This window comes from Gigantopelta aegis, chromosome 6 (genome assembly GCF_016097555.1).
Source record: "Gigantopelta aegis isolate Gae_Host chromosome 6, Gae_host_genome, whole genome shotgun sequence".
NCBI classification, from domain to species: Eukaryota; Metazoa; Mollusca; class Gastropoda; order Neomphalida; family Peltospiridae; genus Gigantopelta; species Gigantopelta aegis.
This window is the reverse complement of record NC_054704.1, coordinates 483,596-505,604: the sequence shown is the minus strand read 5'-3', so window position 1 is coordinate 505,604 and position 22,009 is coordinate 483,596. Positions and strand designations below refer to the sequence as shown.

Here is a 22,009-nt window from a genome sequence, read left to right as displayed (position 1 = left end):
ACTTATTTTGAGAAGTATATAATTATTAATACCTCATATTATATTGTTTTGTAATTGTTATTAACATCTACTTAATAGAATAAAAGGAAGGACGTAGAAACAGAAAATTGTAAACTTCACATATATCATATTTGGGTAACATAAAATGATTGAGAATTGGGAATGAAAGTTAGATTTTTATAGTGCTAGATATTTGCCTGATGACAATATTCTATGTAGATATCAATTATATACACCAAAACATAAGTTAAGCATAATATAAATAGAACTGCAATTCTAAAATATTACAAAAAGCAACAAAATACCTAGCTATTGTAGATGAACTGTTGTGAGACAGATACATTGTATATGTAATGGTATGTAAATTCACTTTTTATGTTTGTAAGACTTGTGTGTAATATAAAAATATTCAAAATATCCATGTAAATGGTTTAGAGAGCATGTACTGCACCATATTTAAGTAATGCTGCCTTCAGATATTAAATACAATACAATAATAAAAGGATCAGAATGTTTTAGGTAAGGTATGTATATATACACATGTACATAGAGAATTATGTATATCGGGAACTGTTTAACTTTTGCTGGTGAGTATACCCCCGGTACTATATCCATACCACATATATTGCATTGCTTTGTGGTTTGTTGTTATGAACATGTAATTTAGCATGAATAGCATTCATAATTTGGTCTTAAACCTGTTCAAAATATGTCTGGATGTTAACTTGAACATTGCCATGCAGTTTTTTCATATGCTATGTTTGTAATACTCAGGACATTTCAAATTCATTGACTCACTATACTTAGTCAGATGCCAAAAATGTTTTATTTTTTGGTGGAATACGTTCACCAGTAACCCAGCTTTAAAGTAAAAGCAGTGATATAGTTCAGAATTATTTTCAAATATTTTTGAAAATTATGTGGAACATTCACCTTGATCAGAAATTTGCCCTGTTAAAAATAAATAGGGTGCCTACACTCAAACATGCCCTACAGGCACACCCACCAACAGATTGCCTGCAGACAAGCTGATTTGAATAGGTCTATGGATAGGCTTCAAATATATACTCATCTTGAAAAATCCCGGGGGGGGGGGGGGGGGGGGGGGTTATAGTGGGCCCACGGTCTATAAACATCTGCTTAACATGTACTACAAGTTAATACCTGTTTAAAGAGTTATACATGCTAAACACTTGCTTTAACACCCAATATATGCTGAATAGTAGACACCTGTTTTAACACTCAGTGCAGACTAAACACCTGTTTTAACACCCAGTACAGACTAAACACCTGTTAACACCCAGTACAGACTAAACATATATAGCTGAAAGTAAGAGATTCCAGTTGAACTAACTTATTATTCTGATCTTACTGCCCAGTATAAGGTTAGCTCCAACAATAGGATCATTACTATCATATTTTGACTCGACTATCCCATTTCTGTTCTATCTACTCTCTACCTTTTATTACTATATATTAAAAAATATTAATTATGTTAAATATTTTATGCCATTAGACATTGTTATTATACTTTAGATATATATGATTATGAATATTGTCTGATGTCCATCTTGTTTAGGAGAGCACTTATCAATAAAATATCTCAAAACAAAAACAAAACAAAATAAAAACAGACTAAACACCTGTTTTAAATGAATGCATGCTTTTGGACTAGTAAGCATATTCTGCATATATAATGCACATTATTGCTTAACATCAACAAGCATATGTTACCAGTCCTTAACTTTTGAAAAACCATGGCGTGTGAAAACCAAGCATTATTAATTTATGAAATAATTGGTACATGTAAATGTAGAGACATATGTTGCAAAAATGAACCAATAAACCAACAATGTTTTCATCTAATTTTATGTTGTTTGGTTCATTAGTGTAGTCTGATTTCTTTTCCCTTTCAGGAATGGAGTCATTCAAACATTTCAGGAGCAGTGCTATAGAAATTTAATTATGGAACTAGCCCACTTTATGACATACTTTATGCAGACAATTTGATTTTTTAATTACAATATGTACTATTGAAATAATTTGATACACACAATTATAGATACCTTTTCAGTGTTAACAAGGTTTGATGATGGTGCAGCTAAATGTGTAGGAATCAACTTGAATTTCATTATTATGTACCATGAACATGATTAGAATAGTTGAGATGAGAAAACCCCACTGGTTCCACGGAGGTGGTTCAATTACAACTATGACCCAAGCATCTCAGATGTGCACTACCGACCGAATTAGATCCCTCATATTATTATTTTATTTGTTAAATAACTTGTGAAACGTAGGCCTATAATTGATAGTGTTGGTTAGGGTATTTTATAAGACAACATTTGACCTACCACTACCAGTTACAAATGGCTCTGATATCTATTTCAAGTCAGTGTTATGTTATAGATCTAGAATGGTCCCAATGTTGTTGATAAAAAATATACAAACTCTGATAAAATCTTTCATTACAAAGGAATTTAGTCCAAACGTGGGATGCCATAATAAAGATAATCTAAAAAACCCAATTTTAGACACCATCATAAATGTGTAACAAGTTGTCAAGTGGACCAGCGTGTAACAAGTTGTCAAGTAGACCAGCGTGTAACAAGTTGTGAAGTAGACCAGCGTGTAACAAGTTGTCAAGTAGACCAGCGTACAACAAGTTGTCAAGTAGACCAGCGTGTAACAAGTTGTCAAGTAGACCAGCGTGTGCATGCAGCCAGTTCCAAGAGTAAAAGTAATCTGACTGCAATAGCTGTGACTGGTCAATCAGCCCGTGTGTTAAGAGTTGTTTTGACCTCTCACCTGGCCATTATCTGGAAGCAGATGGGGATGAGGACGTCCGTGTTGTCCACTCGCTTCTTGTCCTGCACCGCCTCCAACACCACGACAACCCTCTGCCAGGACGCAGAGTCGAACTCACTCACCTCTTCTTGATGGAGAGACACTCTACAAACACAACACACAATATCAACTCACTCGTCATGTCGTGAAATACAGACACTCTACAAACACAACACACAATATCAACTCACTCGTCATATCATGAAATACAGTCACTCTACAAACACAACACACAATATCAACTCACTCGTCATGTCGTGAAATACAGACACTCTACAAACACAACACACAATATCAACTCACTCGTCATATCATGAAATACAGTCACTCTACAAACACAACACACAATATCAACTCACTCGTCATCTTATGAAATACAGACACTCTACAAACAACACAGAATATCAACTCACTCGTCATCTCATGACATACACACTACAAACACAGAATATCAACTCACTCATCATCTCATGACATACATACTACAAAGACAGAATATTAACTCACTCATCATCTCGTGACATACATACTACAAAGACAGAATATCAACTCACTCATCATCTCGTGACCTACACACTACAAGCACAGAATATCAACTCACTCATCATCTCGTGACATACATACTACAAACACAGAATATCAAATCACTCATCATCTCATGACATACTACAAACAACACAAAATATCAACTCACTCGTCATCTCATGACATACACACTACAAACAACACAGAATATCAACTCACTCATCATCTCGTGATATACATACTACAAACACAGAATATCAACTCACTCATCATCTCATGACAACTCACTCGTCATCTCCTGACATACACACTACAAACAACACAGAATATGAACTCACTCATCATCTCGTGACATACATACTACAAACACAGAATATTAACTCATTCATCATCTCGTGACATACATACTACAAAGACAGAATATGAACTCACTCATCATCTCGTGACATACACACTACAAACACAGAATATTAACTCACGACATACTACAAACAACACAAAATATCAACTCACTCATCATCTCATGACATACACACTACAAACACAACACAGAATATCAACTCACTCGTCATCTCGTGACATACACACTACAAACACAGAATATCAACTCACTCATCATCTCATGACATACACACAACAACACAGAATATCAACTCACTCGTCATCTCGTAACATACACACTACAAACACAGAATATCAACTCACTTGTCATCTTGTTTATACTATACAAACACAACACATAATATCTACTCACTCAGACACTCTACAAACACAACACAGAATATCAACGCACTCGTCATCTCATAACATTCACACTACAAACAACACAGAATATCAACTCACTCGTCATCTAATACCCTTACAAACACTGTAAACGTAACACCAGGCATGAGTGCAGAGTGGTGTTGGGGGGGGGGGGGGGGGGGGGGGGGGGGGGGGGGGGGTTAAAACTCAAGCAAATCTTTTAAATTAATATTTTTTAAATATGCATATACCTGTATTTGTTATGGAGAATTTTACTTGTACAGTAATCACATTCAAATTTATCTGCAAGAGCATGACCCGAAACCCTTCTAAAATTGACCTAAATAGGTTACCAAAGTAGTTAAACTAGTGCAGCTAAATTTTTAAATAGTCATACATAGACGCTTGAAAATAATATATTACCAAATATTTTTTGTTGTTATTAATATACATGATTTTATGTGATTGCATTTCACAGTATTTCTATGTTTTAAGTAATTATTTCATTTGATCCAACAATTAAGTACATGACTGTTTATATGTTCAGCATACATTAAACATCATATGTCAAGAGAAATGCATTTAAAAAGTGTTGAATTTGCTAGTATTTGTTGTGAAGTATTTTAGGTTTTGAAAATGTTCTGTAGGAGCATGATCCGGATCTCCCTTGATCTCAGTGTACCAGTCTAACCCAGCGCCCCCTGTAAAATTAGGGGCACACAACCTCAAACACACTCTAAAGTCACCTTAGCAAACAAAGCATCAACTTACTCTGAAAAACACAAATCAAGATGATCCATTTTTACATAATCAAAATGTTTTTGATTCTCAATAAATGACACTTGCCATCAAACATAATTTATCTAAATTAATAATATATATTAATCCATGAACTATGTATGTATTATACTGAAAAGACTTCATGGTTTTCACAGACATTATGTTAACTCTGATGGAGGTATCACTACGAAACAGGATTATATCCTCCACTTTTGTATGTATTATACTGAAAAGACTTGACGGTTTTCACAGATGTTATAGAGTCTGCACACCGTTTTCTCTTGGTTTCGCGGACGGTTGCAGGCGACATCATCTGTAGGACTGGCTTCAGTTCACTAACCACATGACTTCCGTCGATTGTCAGCTGAAAACAAAACAAACATTGTTACATTTCAAACATAAAGTAAATTATTTTATAAACGACAAACAATATGTATTTTTAAACACTTGTAAAATCTCCTATAATTGGAGAAATTTAATAACTAAAAAATATGCTGACAACTTGACATATTTTTAAAAACTAAGCAAACATTAGAATTATTGACACAAAGTACTTTAACCTCAGAAAAATACATTTTTGATTTACAGTGCATCACTGAAAAAGTTATAAAATAAATGACTGGCATGTTATATAGAAAATATAATCTAATATCACAAAAATTTAGAATTAATAAATTTTTAGCAAAACCTCAGCCTAATGGGTCCAAGTAAAACGTCCGGTTTAAAGGGCATCCAGTTTAGAGAGGTTCACTTGTGGACTAATATTTAAAACAGGCCCGTGAAAACGTCTGGTTTAAAGGGCATCCAGTTTAGAGAGGTTCTCTTGTGGACTAATATTTAAAACAGGCCCGTGAAAACGTCTGGTTTAAAGGGCATCCAGTTTAGAGAGGTTCTCTTGTGGACTAATATTTAAAACAGGCCCGTGAAAACGTCCGGTTTAAAGGGCATCCAGTTTAGAGAGGTTCTCTTGTGGACTAATATTTAAAACAGGACCGTGAAAACGTCCGGTTTAAAGGGCATCCAGTTTAGAGAGGTTCTCTTGTGGACTAATATTTAAAACAGGCCCGTGAAAACGTCCGGTTTAAAGGGCATCCAGTTTAGAGAGGTTCTCTTGTGGACTAATATTTAAAACAGGACCGTGAAAACATCCGTTTTAAAGGGCATCCAGTTTAGAGAGATTATGTTGTAGACTAATATTTAAAACAGGACCGTGGAAACGTCCGGTTTAAAGGGCATCCAGTTTAGAGAGGTTCTCTTGTGGACTAATATTTAAAACAGGACCATGAAAACGTCCGGTTTGAAGTAATTCTGGTTTACAGAGGGTCTGGTTTACAGAGGGTCTGGTTTTGAACATTTTGCTGAAAAAGTAGGAGAAAAGTAGGAATGAAAATATAGAAAAAAATAGGACAAAAGTAGGAAAATAGAAGAAAAAAGAGTACAACAAGAGTAGGACTGAAACAGTTCGTAGCAACATTAAGCATGCTCATACTGGAAAACGAATGTGTTAAATCCCAAAAGTAGTATTACTGAGAAAAAAAACACTTTAAAATTACCCCCCCCACCCCCCAAAAAAAAATGTAACTGTATTTTCTGCTCTATCCAAAATAACATGAATCTTACTTAACGGTCACGTTATACAGTGCTATGAAATAGCTCAAGGCACCGAGAGAAAACCACATATGGAAAACTATATGTGTGACAGGCAGACGGACGGACGGACAGAAGGATGGAGATGAAACCGGTAGGGAACTAATAACTCTAAACCCATGTACAGGCTCAATGTAGTAGTGATACAACTCCAATAATTCAGCCTAGTATGGAAGGAGCACACTACTTCAGACATAGTAAAAGTAACATTTGAGTGGCAGAAATAAAATTTCACCTGACATTTTCAGGGTGTAAATTTAATATTGATATTATATGGTGCCGCAAATTGGAAGATATATCTCTTGATGCAATTTTTTTTGTTAATTCCCATAACTGTTGACTTTTACAATAAGACAAGCAATACTTTAACACTTTAAGAGCAATTCGTGGCATTTTGAAACAAAAAAGTAGGAAAAACTACGTATTTTGAAGAAAAAGTAGGAAAAATAGGATAGACCAACAAGTAGTAAAAAGTAGGAAAAGTAGGATCGCTGGACAGTCTGTTTTACGTTCATCAGGGTGTGAAAAAAGAATTCATACATAACTGTGTGAATCAGCGAAGCTGTTCTCCGATAAGTTTGCCGAAGATGTTTGTTTTTCATACCCAGATAAACATGAAAGAAGTAACAGACGATACTTATAATTAAATTTCAAACATAATCATTAATAATAACACTAAAAGTTCATATTTTATTTTGATTTATTTTTTTATTCTTAAACAATAACGATCAGTAAGAAACTACCAATATATACCAGTGACGTCACCAGATAGGAAGTTTCCTGACATTATTTTTACATTCATTGAAAAATGTATCTCTTAAAAAACTTATTAGTAGTTTAGGGTTGCACACAATGCTATGTATACAAACCTGTGTATAATCAACTACGTACGTGTTTAATGACTTTCTTAACAGCGGCCACGACATCAACCTGGTTGGTTTCAATCTTCACATCAAACAGACAGGACAGGAGCTGCTGTCGGCAGTTAGACGATGGAAGACTGTCATAGAAGGAGGGTGTAATCTGACGATAACAAGTTAATGTTAAGTGTAATCTGGGCTTTAAAACAGAGAACAGCAGGTTAATGGTACCGTATATCTTCGCCTATAAGTCGAATTTTTTTCACCCAAAAATTATTTTATAACTTGGGGGGTCGACTTATAAGAGGGTAAAAAAAATTCACCAAAAAATATTACTGTTTTGGGGATTATTTTACAAGTTTTATTGTTGAAGTATGCCATGTATTTATACTCAAATATGTTAATTTGACACATTTATTTTTTATAACCTATTTTTTTTGGCATTAGAACGGTTTTGGCGTACGATCTCACTCACATGCCAAGACAACAGTCCACTTAGTTAAATTAACAGTCATCACTAATAGTAAAAATGTAAACAATACTAACTACCTGTTGCCTGAGTTTATTTTGAAATCTGGTCACTGGCATTAATGGTTGTTCAAACAATGTTTTGGTGGTGATTAACTTCATGAATATTACTGAGCTTTCCCTTAAAATAGACTGATCTCTGCAGTTCACTATCTAGAGCAATAGGGACACACATCATTTGGTACAAAAACCAGTGTACTTTCCAGAGTTATCCTCCTTACATGTATTAATATGGCGGCAAAACGAGATACTTTCAGTTTTATCGTAGTGATCTGTTGTCAGTGTTTATAAATAAAGTTGTTGTCTGTGCACAAAACCATCTGTACAATACTATACAGTAACAGTCAAACAGCTTTCACTCTCTACTAAGGGAATATTTCGTTTTGATGCTATGTAATGATAGTTTGATTGGAATAGTCTGATTATATTGCGATGTACAAAACGTGAAAACCGAAGTTTGTAAAATAATTTTCTTTTGTTCAAATATTATTGTTCTCATGTGCTGAAAATAAGAAATATTTTAATATTTATAAGTAGTTTTTCATGGGTCGACTTATAAACGGGTCAATAAAAAAATACGTTTTCAGGGCTTGAAATTAGGGACTCGACTTATAGCCGAGATCGACTTACAGGCGAAGATATACGGTAAGTGTAATCTGGGCTTTAAAACAGAACAGCAGGTTAATGGTAAGTGTAATCTGGGCTTTAAAACAGAGAACAGAAGGTTAATGGTAAGTGTAATCTGGGCTTTAAAACAGAGAACAGCAGGTTAATGGTAAGTGTAATCTGGGCTTTAAAACAGAGAACAGCAGGTTAATGGTAAGTGTAATCTGGGCTTTAAAACAGAGAACAGCAGGTTAATGGTAAGTGTAATCTGGGCTTTAAAACAGAGAACAGCAGGTTAATGGTAAGTGTAATCTGGGCTTTAAAACACAGAACAGCAGGTTAATGGTAAGTGTAATCTGGGGTTTAAAACACAGAACAGCAGGTTAATGGTAAGTGTAATCTGGGGTTTAATGTGACTCTACACTTTGTGTCTGGAGTTTAGTGTGACTCTACACTTTGTGTCTGGAGTTTAATGTGACTCTACACTTCATGTCTAGAGTTTAATGTGACTCTACACTTCATGTCTAGAGTTTAGTGTGACTCTACACTTTGTGTCTAGTTTAATGTGACTCTACACTTCATGTCTAGAGTTTAGTGTGACTCTACGCTTTGTGTCTGGAGTTTAATGTGACTCTACACTTTGTGTCTGGAGTTTAGTGTGACTCTACGCTTTGTGTCTGGAGTTTAATGTGACTCTACACTTTGTGTCTGGAGTTTAATGTGACTCTACACTTCGTGTCTAGAGTTTAGTGTGACTCTACACTTTGTGTCTAGTTTAATGTGACTCTACACTTTGTGTCGAGTTAAATGTGACTCTACACTTTGTGTCTGGGGTTTAATGTGACTTTACACTTTGTGTCGAGTTTAATGTGACTCTACACTTTGTGTCTGGAGTTTAATGTGACTCTACACTGTGTCTGGAGTTTAATGTGACTCTACACTTTGTGTCTGGTTGATCAACATAATAACATAACTGTTTTGTACTTCTTTGCAAAATGCATCAATTTAAATTTGAGCAGAATTTTAAAACCTTGGTTTATATAAACAAAACCCAACTTAAAGTTTAGTAGCCTGGCAGCCAAATGGTGAATCTGAATTTGATTTTATAATGTTGTATCCCAACTTTACAAACTGTTGTGTAAGAACTCACAAGAGGAATCATTATTTCCTGGATGGACGGTGAGTTCTGATGAAGTCTCTCACTGCATCTTACAGCCCAAAGCAGCATTTTAAACCCGATACTATCTTCTTGAAGACAACTCGTCATGTCCGGTGTGAACTTTTCAAGAAGCATCTTTAGACTGTCTGCTTCAGGCAAAGTCAGTTGCTGAGTTGATAGTTTCTCTGAATACCGCATCATCAATGGTAATAACTGTGTAAAACTTTCCTAAAAGGAAAAGGTATTTTCTTAGATCATTTATCAGTCTCTGCAACATAAGGAACATTTAACTTGACAACACGAAGATGTAAAAGTGAACCCTTCCATTCGGAGTGGACTCCTACGAGTGTTTAGGCCTCCCAGCATTGTGTTCACGTAAAGCAGGAACTCCTGCAGGTTAAGACGGTCCATGAGTGTGTTTAATCACAGAGAGAAGTTGGTTTTGTTGTATTATACCAGTTAACCTTCTGACTAATGCAGGCGAGATATCTTGCCCAACGTCTAGCCAGTCGACATACTGTACACTGTATATAGTGCATTCCCCAATTCATATTTCCCGCCGTTTTGCACACAACACTCACCGGAATTGATTTATTAGCAAAAATGGAAGACAAGTCAGCTTCCTGTGTTTTTAGATTTTGGTTTTTCAATGGATAATACCTTAGAATTTTGCGTTCAAAAAGTGGTTTTCGGCAAGTATTTTCACTTGACAACAATGCCGGCATGGCACGGTCATTTTCAGAGATTGATAGCTGATTGCGACAGCTAATTTGATAATAAATTTAATTGTTTTACCAACAACGAAAATCACCAAATATTGGGATGTGAATCGAAGTTCATTTTTAAAAAAACATTCTGGTCAGAAAACCACTGTTATCGGCAATAATAGATATAAATACTGGACAGCTGGCCATAAATGCCAGTAAGTATATGTGACTTTTTAGATTTTTTGCCTAATTTTAATGAACATTAACTGATCTAAAATGTCAACAAAAAAAAAAAAAAATCCACGAAAATAATACTTACCGATTCAAATATGAACTTTATTTTATGTATTTATAAAACATTTAAGTGAATATATGTGAGCAAAAATTATAAACTTGTACCCAATCAACATGGGTTTTTAAAAAAAATGAATCCAGTAGGTTAAACTGTCCTGCACAACACCTCAGCTGTCTGGTCTGAAGTCTGTGTAGTGGCCTTACACCTTCCTTCTCAATCTTAAACTCACTCTGGATGGGAGGCGGTGCTGGTGTGCCAACCCAGTACTTACCACCTTTAACGCTGATGGACTACATCACTGAAACTGGTCATTATATTAGTAAATGTATGCCTAAGTTCTACTACTATCTACTCTTCTAATTAAACAAAGCATAGACCACCTAACAAAACTGTTCTCACTCACAATGGTGTTCATATCTCTTGTCAGACCAATCACAGCACGTGTAACAAAAGCTGGAGTGCAGTCATCGAGAGCGATGTCCAGGAATGAGCCCAGCATGGTTGAGGATGAAGACTGACGTTTTGACTTCCGGCGTCGCCGCCCCGGAGATCTCGCGCTGCTTTCCGAGTCTGACGACGCGTCACAACACGAACCAAGGGTGGAGACAATCACCTGAAACAACACAATACTGACGTCACAACATGAACCAAGGGTGGAGACAATCACCTGAAACAACACAATACTGACGTCACAACACGAACCAAGGGTGGAGACAATGACCTGAAACAACACAATACTGACGTCACAACACGAACAAAGTGTGGAGACAATGACCTGAAACAACACAATACTGATGTCATGACACGAACCAAGGGTGGAGACAATCACCACAACACAATACTGACGTCACAACACGAACCAAGGGTGGAGACAATCACCACAACACAATACTGACGTCACAACACGAAACAAGGGTGGAGATAATCACCTGAAACAACACAATACTGACGTCACAACACGAATCAAGGGTGGAGACAATCACCACAACACAATACTAACGTCACAACATGAACCAAGGGTGGAGACAATCACCCGAAACAACACAATACTGACGTCATGACACGAACCAAGGGTGGAGACAATCACCACATCACAATACTGACGTCACAACACGAACTAAGGGTGGAGACAATCACCACAACACAATACTGACGTCACAACATGAAACAAGGTTGGAGTCAATCACCACAACACAATACTGACGTCACAACATGAACCAAGGGTGGAGACAATCACCTGAAACAACACAATACTGACGTCATGACATGAACCAAGGGTGGAGACAATCACCTGAAACAACACAATACTGACGTCATGACACGAACCAAGGGTGGAGACAATCACCACAACACAATACTGACGTCACAACACGAAACAAGGGTGGAGACAATCACCACAACACAATACTAACGTCACAACATGAACCAAGGATGGAGACAATCACCTGAAACAACACAATACTGACGTCACAACACGAACCAAGAGTGGAGACAATCACCTGAAACAACACAATACTGCCGTCACAACATGAACCAAGGGTGGAGACAATCACCACAACACAATACTGACGTCACAACACGAACCAAGAGTGGAGACAATCACCTGAAACAACACAATACTGCCGTCACAACATGAACCAAGGGTGGAGACAATCACCACAACACAATTCTGACGTCACAACATGAACCAAGGGTGGAGACAATCACCACAACACAATACTGACGTCACAACATGAACCAAGGGTGGAGACAATCACCACAACACAATACTGACGTCACAACATGAACCAAGGGTGGAGACAATCACCTGAAACAACACAATACTGACATCACAACACGAACCAAGGGTGGAGACAATCACCACAACACAATACTGACGTCACAACACGAACCAAGGGTGGAGACAACCAAAGCACAATACTGACATCACAACACAACACACAGCCGACGTCACAACACAACAACACACAGCTGACATCACAACACAACAACACACGGCTGACATCACAACACAACAACACATCACTGACATCATAACACAAGAACACACGGCTGACATCACAACACAACACACAGCTGACATCATAACAACAACACACAGCTGACGTCACAATACAACAACACACGGCTAGCATCACAACACAACACACAGCTGACATCATAACACAACAAAACACGGCTGACATCACAACACAACAACACATGACTGATGTCATAAAACAACACATGGCTGACATCATAACAAAACAACACATGGCTGACATCACAACACAACAACATATGGTGACATCACAATACAACAACACACGGCTGACATCACAACACAACAACATATGGCTGACGTCACAACACAAACCAAGGGTGGATACAATCACCTGAAACAACACAATACTGACGTCACAACACAACAACATATGGCTGACATCACAACACAACAACACACAGCTGACATCACAACACAACAACACATGGTTGACATCACAACACAACAACACATGGTTGACATCACAACACAACACATGGTTGACATCACAACACAACAACACATGGTTGATATCACAACACAACACACAGCTGACATCACAACACAACACACAGCTGACGTCACAACACAACACATGGCTGACGTCACAACACAACAACACATGGTTGACATCACAACACAACAACATATGGCTGACGTCACAACACAACACACAGCTAACGTCACAACACAACACATGGTTGACATCACAACACAACGCACGACTGACGTCACAACACAACACATGGCTGACATCACAACACAACAACACATGGCTGACGTCACAACACAACAACACATGGCTGACATCACAACACGACATATGGCTAACGTCACAACACAACAACACACAGCTAACGTCACAACACAACACATGGTTGACATCACAACACAACGCACGGCTGACGTCACAACACAACACATGGCTGACATCACAACACAACAACACATGGCTGACATCACAACACAACAACACATGGCTGACATCACAACACGACATATGGCTAACGTCACAACACAACAACACACAGCTAACGTCACAACACAACACATGGTTGACATCACAACACAACACACGGCTGACGTCACAACACAACACATGGCTGACATCACAACACAACAACACATGGCTGACATCACAACACAACAACACATGGCTGACGTCACAACACAATAACACATGGCTGACATCTCAACACAACACACGGCTGACGTCACAACACGAACCAAGGGTGGAGACAATCACCTGAAACCACAATACTGACATCATTAAAATTACAAACTTCCCACAATTTAAACTGTTCTGATTGGATGTCACTAAAAATCTGAATGTTATCCTTGATAAGCCTTAGAACATTACGTCATAATCTCAAATGGGACATCATTATGTAAAACAGGTCATGAAATGTTTTGTATTTTTAATTCAACAGAATTTGTAATTATAAAAGTTGTTTGTAATTTTGTGTGCATTTATCGATGTATAACAGGGTGTATACCACCAAATCAAATCCCATAGATCACAATAGTATCATATGTGGCAAAAACTCCTACCTGCAGTGTATCATTCGACATATACACCACAGATATAAATACAACCAACCCTAACCCTTAAAGTGAATCAGAAAAAAATGGGGGTCAAGAGATAACAGGTAGCGTCTATGACTTCCTTAGTTCTGCACAAACGTTTAGTACTTTTTTAACAGGTACCCCATACATGTTCCAAGCACAAGGTTACTTGACACAGTGGTACTAGAGGAAATAAAATTGCATACATTTTTTGCCCAGATGAAACAATTTTTTTTTACAACCAACACACTCACATTTATCACCAATCACTGGACTTGTGGTAGTAACTGCTCTATCAAAAGTTGTTTGCACCTCAAATTTTGACCCAGCCAGACATTATTTGGCTTAATGCTATCAACAGTCACAAATTTAGTATAAAATTGCATTGCTACAAAATTGTATACATTTTGTGACTGTTATACATCGATAAATGCACAAAAAACTGACAAACAATTTTTATAGAAACCAAAATATGATACAGAGTTCAGGAAAGGAAAGGAATGTTTAACAACGCCTCAGCACATCATTAAACTACGGCTATTTGGTGTCACTCAGTTGAACGTCGACTCACCTGACTGACAAAAGAGTTGTCGCTGAGTATTTCCTGCTCACAGTGGACAATCCTGCCCACCAGTGGTGTGAACGCGGCCGATGTGGTGGTCAGTCTGACCAGACGGCTCAAACACTCGAGACCCGCCGCTCTGACTGGGCAGTGGACACTGGTACACACCATCAGTAGACTGACGAGCACTGAAACACAATTCAAACAGATGTACACACTATCAGTAGACTGACGAGCACTGAAACACAATTCAAACAGATGTACACACCATCAGTAGACTGACGAGCACTGAAACACAATTCAAACAGATGTACACACTATCAGTAGACTGACAAGCACTGAAACACAAGTCAAACAGATGTACACACCATCAGTAGACTGACAAGCACTGAAACACAAGTCAAACAGATGTACACACTATCAGTAGACTAGCACTGAAACACAAGTCAAACAGATGTACACACCATCAGTAGACTGACAAGCACTGAAACACAAGTCAAACAGATGTACACACCATCAGTAGACTGCCGAGGACTGAAACACAAGTCAAACAGATGCACACACTATCAGTAGACTGACAAGCACTGAAACACAAGTCAAACAGATGTACACACCATCAGTAGACTGACAAGCACTGAAACACAAGTCAAACAGATGTACACACTATCAGTAGACTAGCACTGAAACACAAGTCAAACAGATGTACACACCATCAGTAGACTGACAAGCACTGAAACACAAGTCAAACAGATGTACACACCATCAGTAGACTGACAAGCACTGAAACACAAGTCAAACAGATGTACACACTATCAGTAGACTGACGAGCACTGAAACACAAGTCAAACAGATGTACACACCATCAGTAGACTGACAAGCACTGAAACACAAGTCAAACAGATGTACACACCATGTACACACCATCAGTAGTACTGATCAGTAGACTGAAGCACTGAAACACAAGTCAAACAGATGTACACACTATCAGTAGACTGACGAGCACTGAAACACAAGTCAAACAGATGTACACACTATCAGTAGACTAGCACTGAAACACAAGTCAAACAGATGAATAAAACAATTAAATCATTAAATACAAGTCAAACAAATGTACAAAACAAATAAATAAGTAAGTAAATACAAGTCAAATAGATGTACACACTATCAGTAGACTAGCACTGAAACACAAGTCAAACAGATGTACACACCATCAGTAGACTGACAAGCACTGAAACACAAGTCAAACAGATGTACACACCATCAGTAGACTGACAAGCACTGAAACACAAGTCAAACAGATGTACACACTATCAGTAGACTGACGAGCACTGAAACACAAGTCAAACAGATGTACACACTATCAGTAGACTAGCACTGAAACACAAGTCAAACAGATGAATAAAACAATTAAATCACTAAATACAAGTCAAACAAATGTACAAAACAAATAAATAAGTAAGTAAATACAAGTCAAATAGATAAAAATTAGTCAGATAAATGTAGGTCAAATAAACAAATACAGGTCAAATACATTTCAATACAAGTCAGTTAATTAAATAAAAACTAAAAGTGAACAAGGACGTAACAAAATAAACTCAATATAAAAACCAACTGCAGACAGAAAGAATCAAACTGTTTTATATTTAGTATTACAGCTGGCTGCTGCTCACATGGTGACGTTTTGTCAAGTCTACACAACACAGAGACACGGGACACCTAGGAAAAGACAGGACACTAACGCAGAGACATGGGACACCTAGGAAAAGACAGGACACTAACACACGGAACACAGGTCACCTAGGAAAAGACAGGACACAAACGCAGAGACATGGGACACCTAGGAAAAGACAGGACACTAACACAGAGACATGGGACACCTAGGAAAAGACAGGACAGACAGGACACTAACGCAGAGACATGGGACACCTAGGAAAAGACAGGACACTAACACAGAGCCACAGGACATCTAGGAAAAGACAGGACACAAATGCAGAGACACGGGAGACCTAGGAAAAGACAGGACACTAACACAGAGAAATGGGACACCTAGGAAAAGACAGGACACTAACACAGAGACATGGGACACCTAGGAAAAGACAGGACACTAACACAGAGACACGGGACACCTAGGAAAAGACAGAACACTAACGCAGAGACATGGGACACCTAGGAAAAGACAGGACACTAACACACGGGACACAGGTCACCTAGGAAAAGACAGGACACAAATGCAGAGACACGGGACACCTAGGAAAAGACAGGACACTAACACAGAGACATGGGACACCTAGGAAAAGACAGGACAGACAGGACACTAACGCAGAGACATGGGACACCTAGGAAAAGACAGGACACTAACACAGAGCCACAGGACACCTAGGAAAAGACAGGACACAAATGCAGAGACACGGGACACCTAGGAAAAGACAGGACACTAACACAGAGACACAGGACACACAGGAAAAGACAGGACACTAACACAGAGACACCGGACACATAGGAAAAGACAGGACACTAACACAGAGACACGGGACACGGGACACCTAGGAAAAGACAGGACACTAACACACAGGACACCTAGGAAAAGACAGGACACTAACACTCATTACAGTAATATTTTATTTTCCAGTGAAAGCCGTGGATCAATGATGGATACAGCAGTAACTTTTGACCAAAATTTCCAATCAACAAATTTTCTTTTTGAAATAATTGTTTGAAACATTTTTTGTCATTGTTTCAAATGTGGAATGTTTACATGAAATAAATGATATCTTATCTTATCTGAGCACATTTGGTAAATATCCGAACAAGTCAAGCCTTCAAATGGCTGAACATGGATTATTACTATTAGACTATTTAAAAGGTGATTTTCAAAATATCACAAGTTGACAATGCATTATGAACATGGAGGTAAAATATTTGTGAACTGAGGTCACATACCTCGTACATGGTGTTATTACCTGGGATACAGCGTGCAGGATTTAACAAACAAGATATACCTCGTACATGATGTTATTACGTGGCATACAGACTGCAGGATTTAACAAACACAATATACCTCGTACATGGTGTTATTACCTGGGATACAGACTGCAGGATTTAACAAACAAGATATACCTCGTACATTACCTGGGATATAGATTGCAGGATTTAACAAACAAGATATACCTCGTACATGGTGTTATTACCTGGGATACAGACTGCAGGATTTAACAAACAAGATATACCTCGTACATTACCTGGGATATAGATTGCAGGATTTAACAAACAAGATATACCTCGTACATTACATGGGATACAGATTGCAGGATTTAACAAACACTATATACCTCGTACATTACCTGGGATACAGATTGCAGGATTTAACAAACAAGATATACCTTGTACATTACCTGGGATACAGATTGCAGGATTTAACAAACAAGATATACCTTGTACATTACCTGGGATACAGACTGCAGGATTTAACAAACAAGATATACCTCGTACATGGTGTTATTACCTGGGATACAGACTGCAGGATTTAACAAACAAGATATACCTCTTACATGGTGTTATTACCTGGGATACAGACTGCAGGATTTAACAAACAAGATATACCTTGTACATTACCTGGGATACAGACTGCAGGATTTAACAAACAAGATATACCTCGTACATTACCTGGGATACAGATTGCAGGATTTAACAAACAAGATATACCTCGTACATTACCTGGGATACAGATTGCAGGATTTAACAAACACGATATACCTCGTACATGGTGTTATTACCTGGGAAACAGACTGTAGGATTTAACAAAAAAGATATACCTTGTACATTACCTGGGATACAGACTGCAGGATTTAACAAACACGATATACCTCGTACATGGTGTTATTACCTGGGATACAGACGGCAGGATTTAACAAACAAGATATACCTCGTACATGGTGTTATTACCTGGGATACAGACGGCAGGATTTAACAAACAAGATATACCTCGTACATGATGTTAGTACCTGGGATACAGACTGCAGGATTTAACAAACAAGATATACCTCGTACATGGTGTTATTACCTGGGATACAGACTGCAGGATTTAACAAACAAGATATACCTCGTACATTACCTGGGATACAGACGGCAGGATTTAACAAACAAGATATACCTCATACATGATGTTATTACCTGGGATACAGACTGCAGGATTTAACAAACAAGATATACCTCGTACATGGTGTTATTACCTGGGATACAGACTGCAGGATTTAACAAACAAGATATACCTCGTACATGGTGTTAGTACCTGGGATACAGACTGCAGGATTTAACAAACAATATATACCTCGTACATAGTGTTATTACCTGGGATACAGACTGCAGGATTTAACAAACAAGATATACCTCGTACATTACCTGGGATACAGACTGCAGGATTTAACAAACAAGATATACCTCGTACATGGTGTTATTACCTGGGATACAGACTGCAGGATTTAACAAACAAGATATACCTCGTACATGATGTTAGTACCTGGGATACAGACTGCAGGATTTAACAAACAAGATATACCTCGTACATGGTGTTATTACCTGGCATACAGTCTGCAGGATTTAACAAACAAGATATACCTTGTACATGATGTTATTACCTGGGATACAGACTGCAGGATTTAACAAACAAGATATACCTCGTACATGATGTTAGTACCTGGGATACAGACTGCAGGATTTAACAAACAAGATATACCTCGTACATGGTGTTATTACCTGGCATACAGTCTGCAGGATTTAACAAACAAGATATACCGTGTACATGATGTTATTACCTGGGATACAGACTGCAGGATTTAACAAACAAGATATACCTCGTACATGGTGTTATTACCTGGGATACAGACTGCAGGATTTAACAAACAAGATATACCTCGTACATGGTGTTAGTACCTGGGATACAGACTGCAGGATTTAACAAACAATATATACCTCGTACATAGTGTTATTACCTGGGATACAGACTGCAGGATTTAACAAACAAGATATACCTCGTACATTACCTGGGATACAGACTGCAGGATTTAACAAACAAGATATACCTCGTACATGGTGTTATTACCTGGGATACAGACTGCAGGATTTAACAAACAAGATATACCTCGTACATGATGTTAGTACCTGGGATACAGACTGCAGGATTTAACAAACAAGATATACCTCGTACATGGTGTTATTACCTGGCATACAGTCTGCAGGATTTAACAAACAAGATATACCTTGTACATGATGTTATTACCTGGGATACAGACTGCAGGATTTAACAAACAAGATATACCTCGTACATGATGTTAGTACCTGGGATACAGACTGCAGGATTTAACAAACAAGATATACCTCGTACATGGTGTTATTACCTGGCATACAGTCTGCAGGATTTAACAAACAAGATATACCTTGTACATGATGTTATTACCTGGGATACAGACTGCAGGATTTAACAAACAAGATATACCTCGTACATGGTGTTATTACCTGGGATACAGACTGCAGGATTTAACAAACAAGATATACCTCGTACATGGTGTTATTACCTGGGATACAGACTGCTAGATTTAAAAAAAAATTCTACAAATCGGACACAAATAAAGTTATGTTATTACCTGGTGCTGCAGACTGCCAAATTCTACTAATCGGACACAAATAAAGTTCTGTTATTACCTGGTGCTGCAGACTGCCAAATTCTACTAATCGGACACAAATAAAGTTATGTTATTACCTGGTGCTGCAGATTGCCAAATTCTACTAATCGGACACAAATAAAGTTATTTTATTACCTGGTGCTGCAGACTGCCAAATTCTACTAATCGGACACAAATAAAGTTATGTTATTACCTGGTGCTGCAGATTGCAGAATTCTACTAATCGAACACAAATAAAGCTATGTTATTACCTGGTGCTGCAGACTGCCAAATTCTACTAATCGGATACAAATAAAGCTATGTTATTACCTGGTGCTGCAGATTGCAGAATTCTGTCAGCCTCTTTCTGGTCAAACCTGTCGAATGCTGCCAGACCCAGTTTGAGAGCGACGACCTGCAGGGTCGGGGTCAAATTGAACAACCCACTCCGGTCGTTGGCATGGCGCGTCCACAGCAGGCACAGGAACCGGAGCAGATGTCTGGTATCACTGAACAGATGCTGAGAACAGAGTGAAGGAAAGGAACAACTCAGAACATTTTAAACCACTATTTGGTGTGTAACATATGGTAAGTTTGACAATAGGTCAAGAAAGAGGAAACACACTGCCACCACATGACCTACTTCTACCGATCAGGCTGGCCACCACATGACCTACTTCTACCGATCAGGAAACACACTGCCACCACATGACCTACTTCTACCGATCAGGCTGGCCACCACATGACCTACTTCTACCGATCAGGCTGGCCACCACATGACCTACTTCTACCGATCAGGCTGGCCACCACATGACCTACTTCTACCGATCAGGCTGGCCACCACATGACCTACTTCTACCGATCAGGCTGGCCACCACATGACCTACTTCTACCGATCAGGCTGGCCACCACATGACCTACTTCTACCGATCAGGCTGGCCACCACATGACCTACTTCTACCGATCAGGCTGGCCACCACATGACCTACTTCTACCGATCAGGCTGGCCACCACATGACCTACTTCTACCGATCAGGCTGGCCACCACATGACCTACTTCTACCGATCAGGCTGGCCACCACATGACCTACTTCTACCGATCAGGCTGGCCACCACATGACCTACTTCTACCGATCAGGCTGGCCACCACATGACCTACTTCTACCGATCAGGCTGGCCACCACATGACCTACTTCTACCGATCAGGCTGGCCACCACATGACCTACTTCTACCGATCAGGCTGGCCACCACATGACCTACTTCTACCGATCAGGCTGACCTACTTCTACCACATGACCTACTTCTACCGATCAGGCTGGCCACCACATGACCTACTTCTACCGATCAGGCTGGCCACCACATGACCTACTTCTACCGATCAGGCTGGCCACCACATGACCTACTTCTACCGATCAGGCTGGCCACCACATGACCTACTTCTACCGATCAGGCTGGCCACCACATGACCTACTTCTACCGATCAGGCTGGCCACCACATGACC

At 38.6% G+C, this 22,009-nt stretch overlaps 1 protein-coding gene across 1 annotated transcript in view; it reads right to left on the bottom strand.

Annotated features, from left to right (window-relative positions):
* Positions 1 to 2,804: 2,804 nt before the first annotated feature.
* Positions 2,805 to 22,009, bottom strand: part of LOC121376381 (HEAT repeat-containing protein 1-like) — a 74,425-nt gene continuing 55,220 nt past the window's right edge. The window contains exons 18-24 of the mRNA XM_041504231.1: positions 20,837 to 21,026; positions 14,859 to 15,037; positions 11,102 to 11,311; positions 9,688 to 9,924; positions 7,435 to 7,566; positions 5,169 to 5,260; positions 2,805 to 2,952 (exon numbers count right to left, since the gene is read on the bottom strand). Coding sequence (XP_041360165.1) covers positions 2,805 to 2,952; positions 5,169 to 5,260; positions 7,435 to 7,566; positions 9,688 to 9,924; positions 11,102 to 11,311; positions 14,859 to 15,037; positions 20,837 to 21,026 — 1,188 coding nt within the window. The remainder of the gene's footprint in view (positions 2,953 to 5,168; positions 5,261 to 7,434; positions 7,567 to 9,687; positions 9,925 to 11,101; positions 11,312 to 14,858; positions 15,038 to 20,836; positions 21,027 to 22,009) is intronic.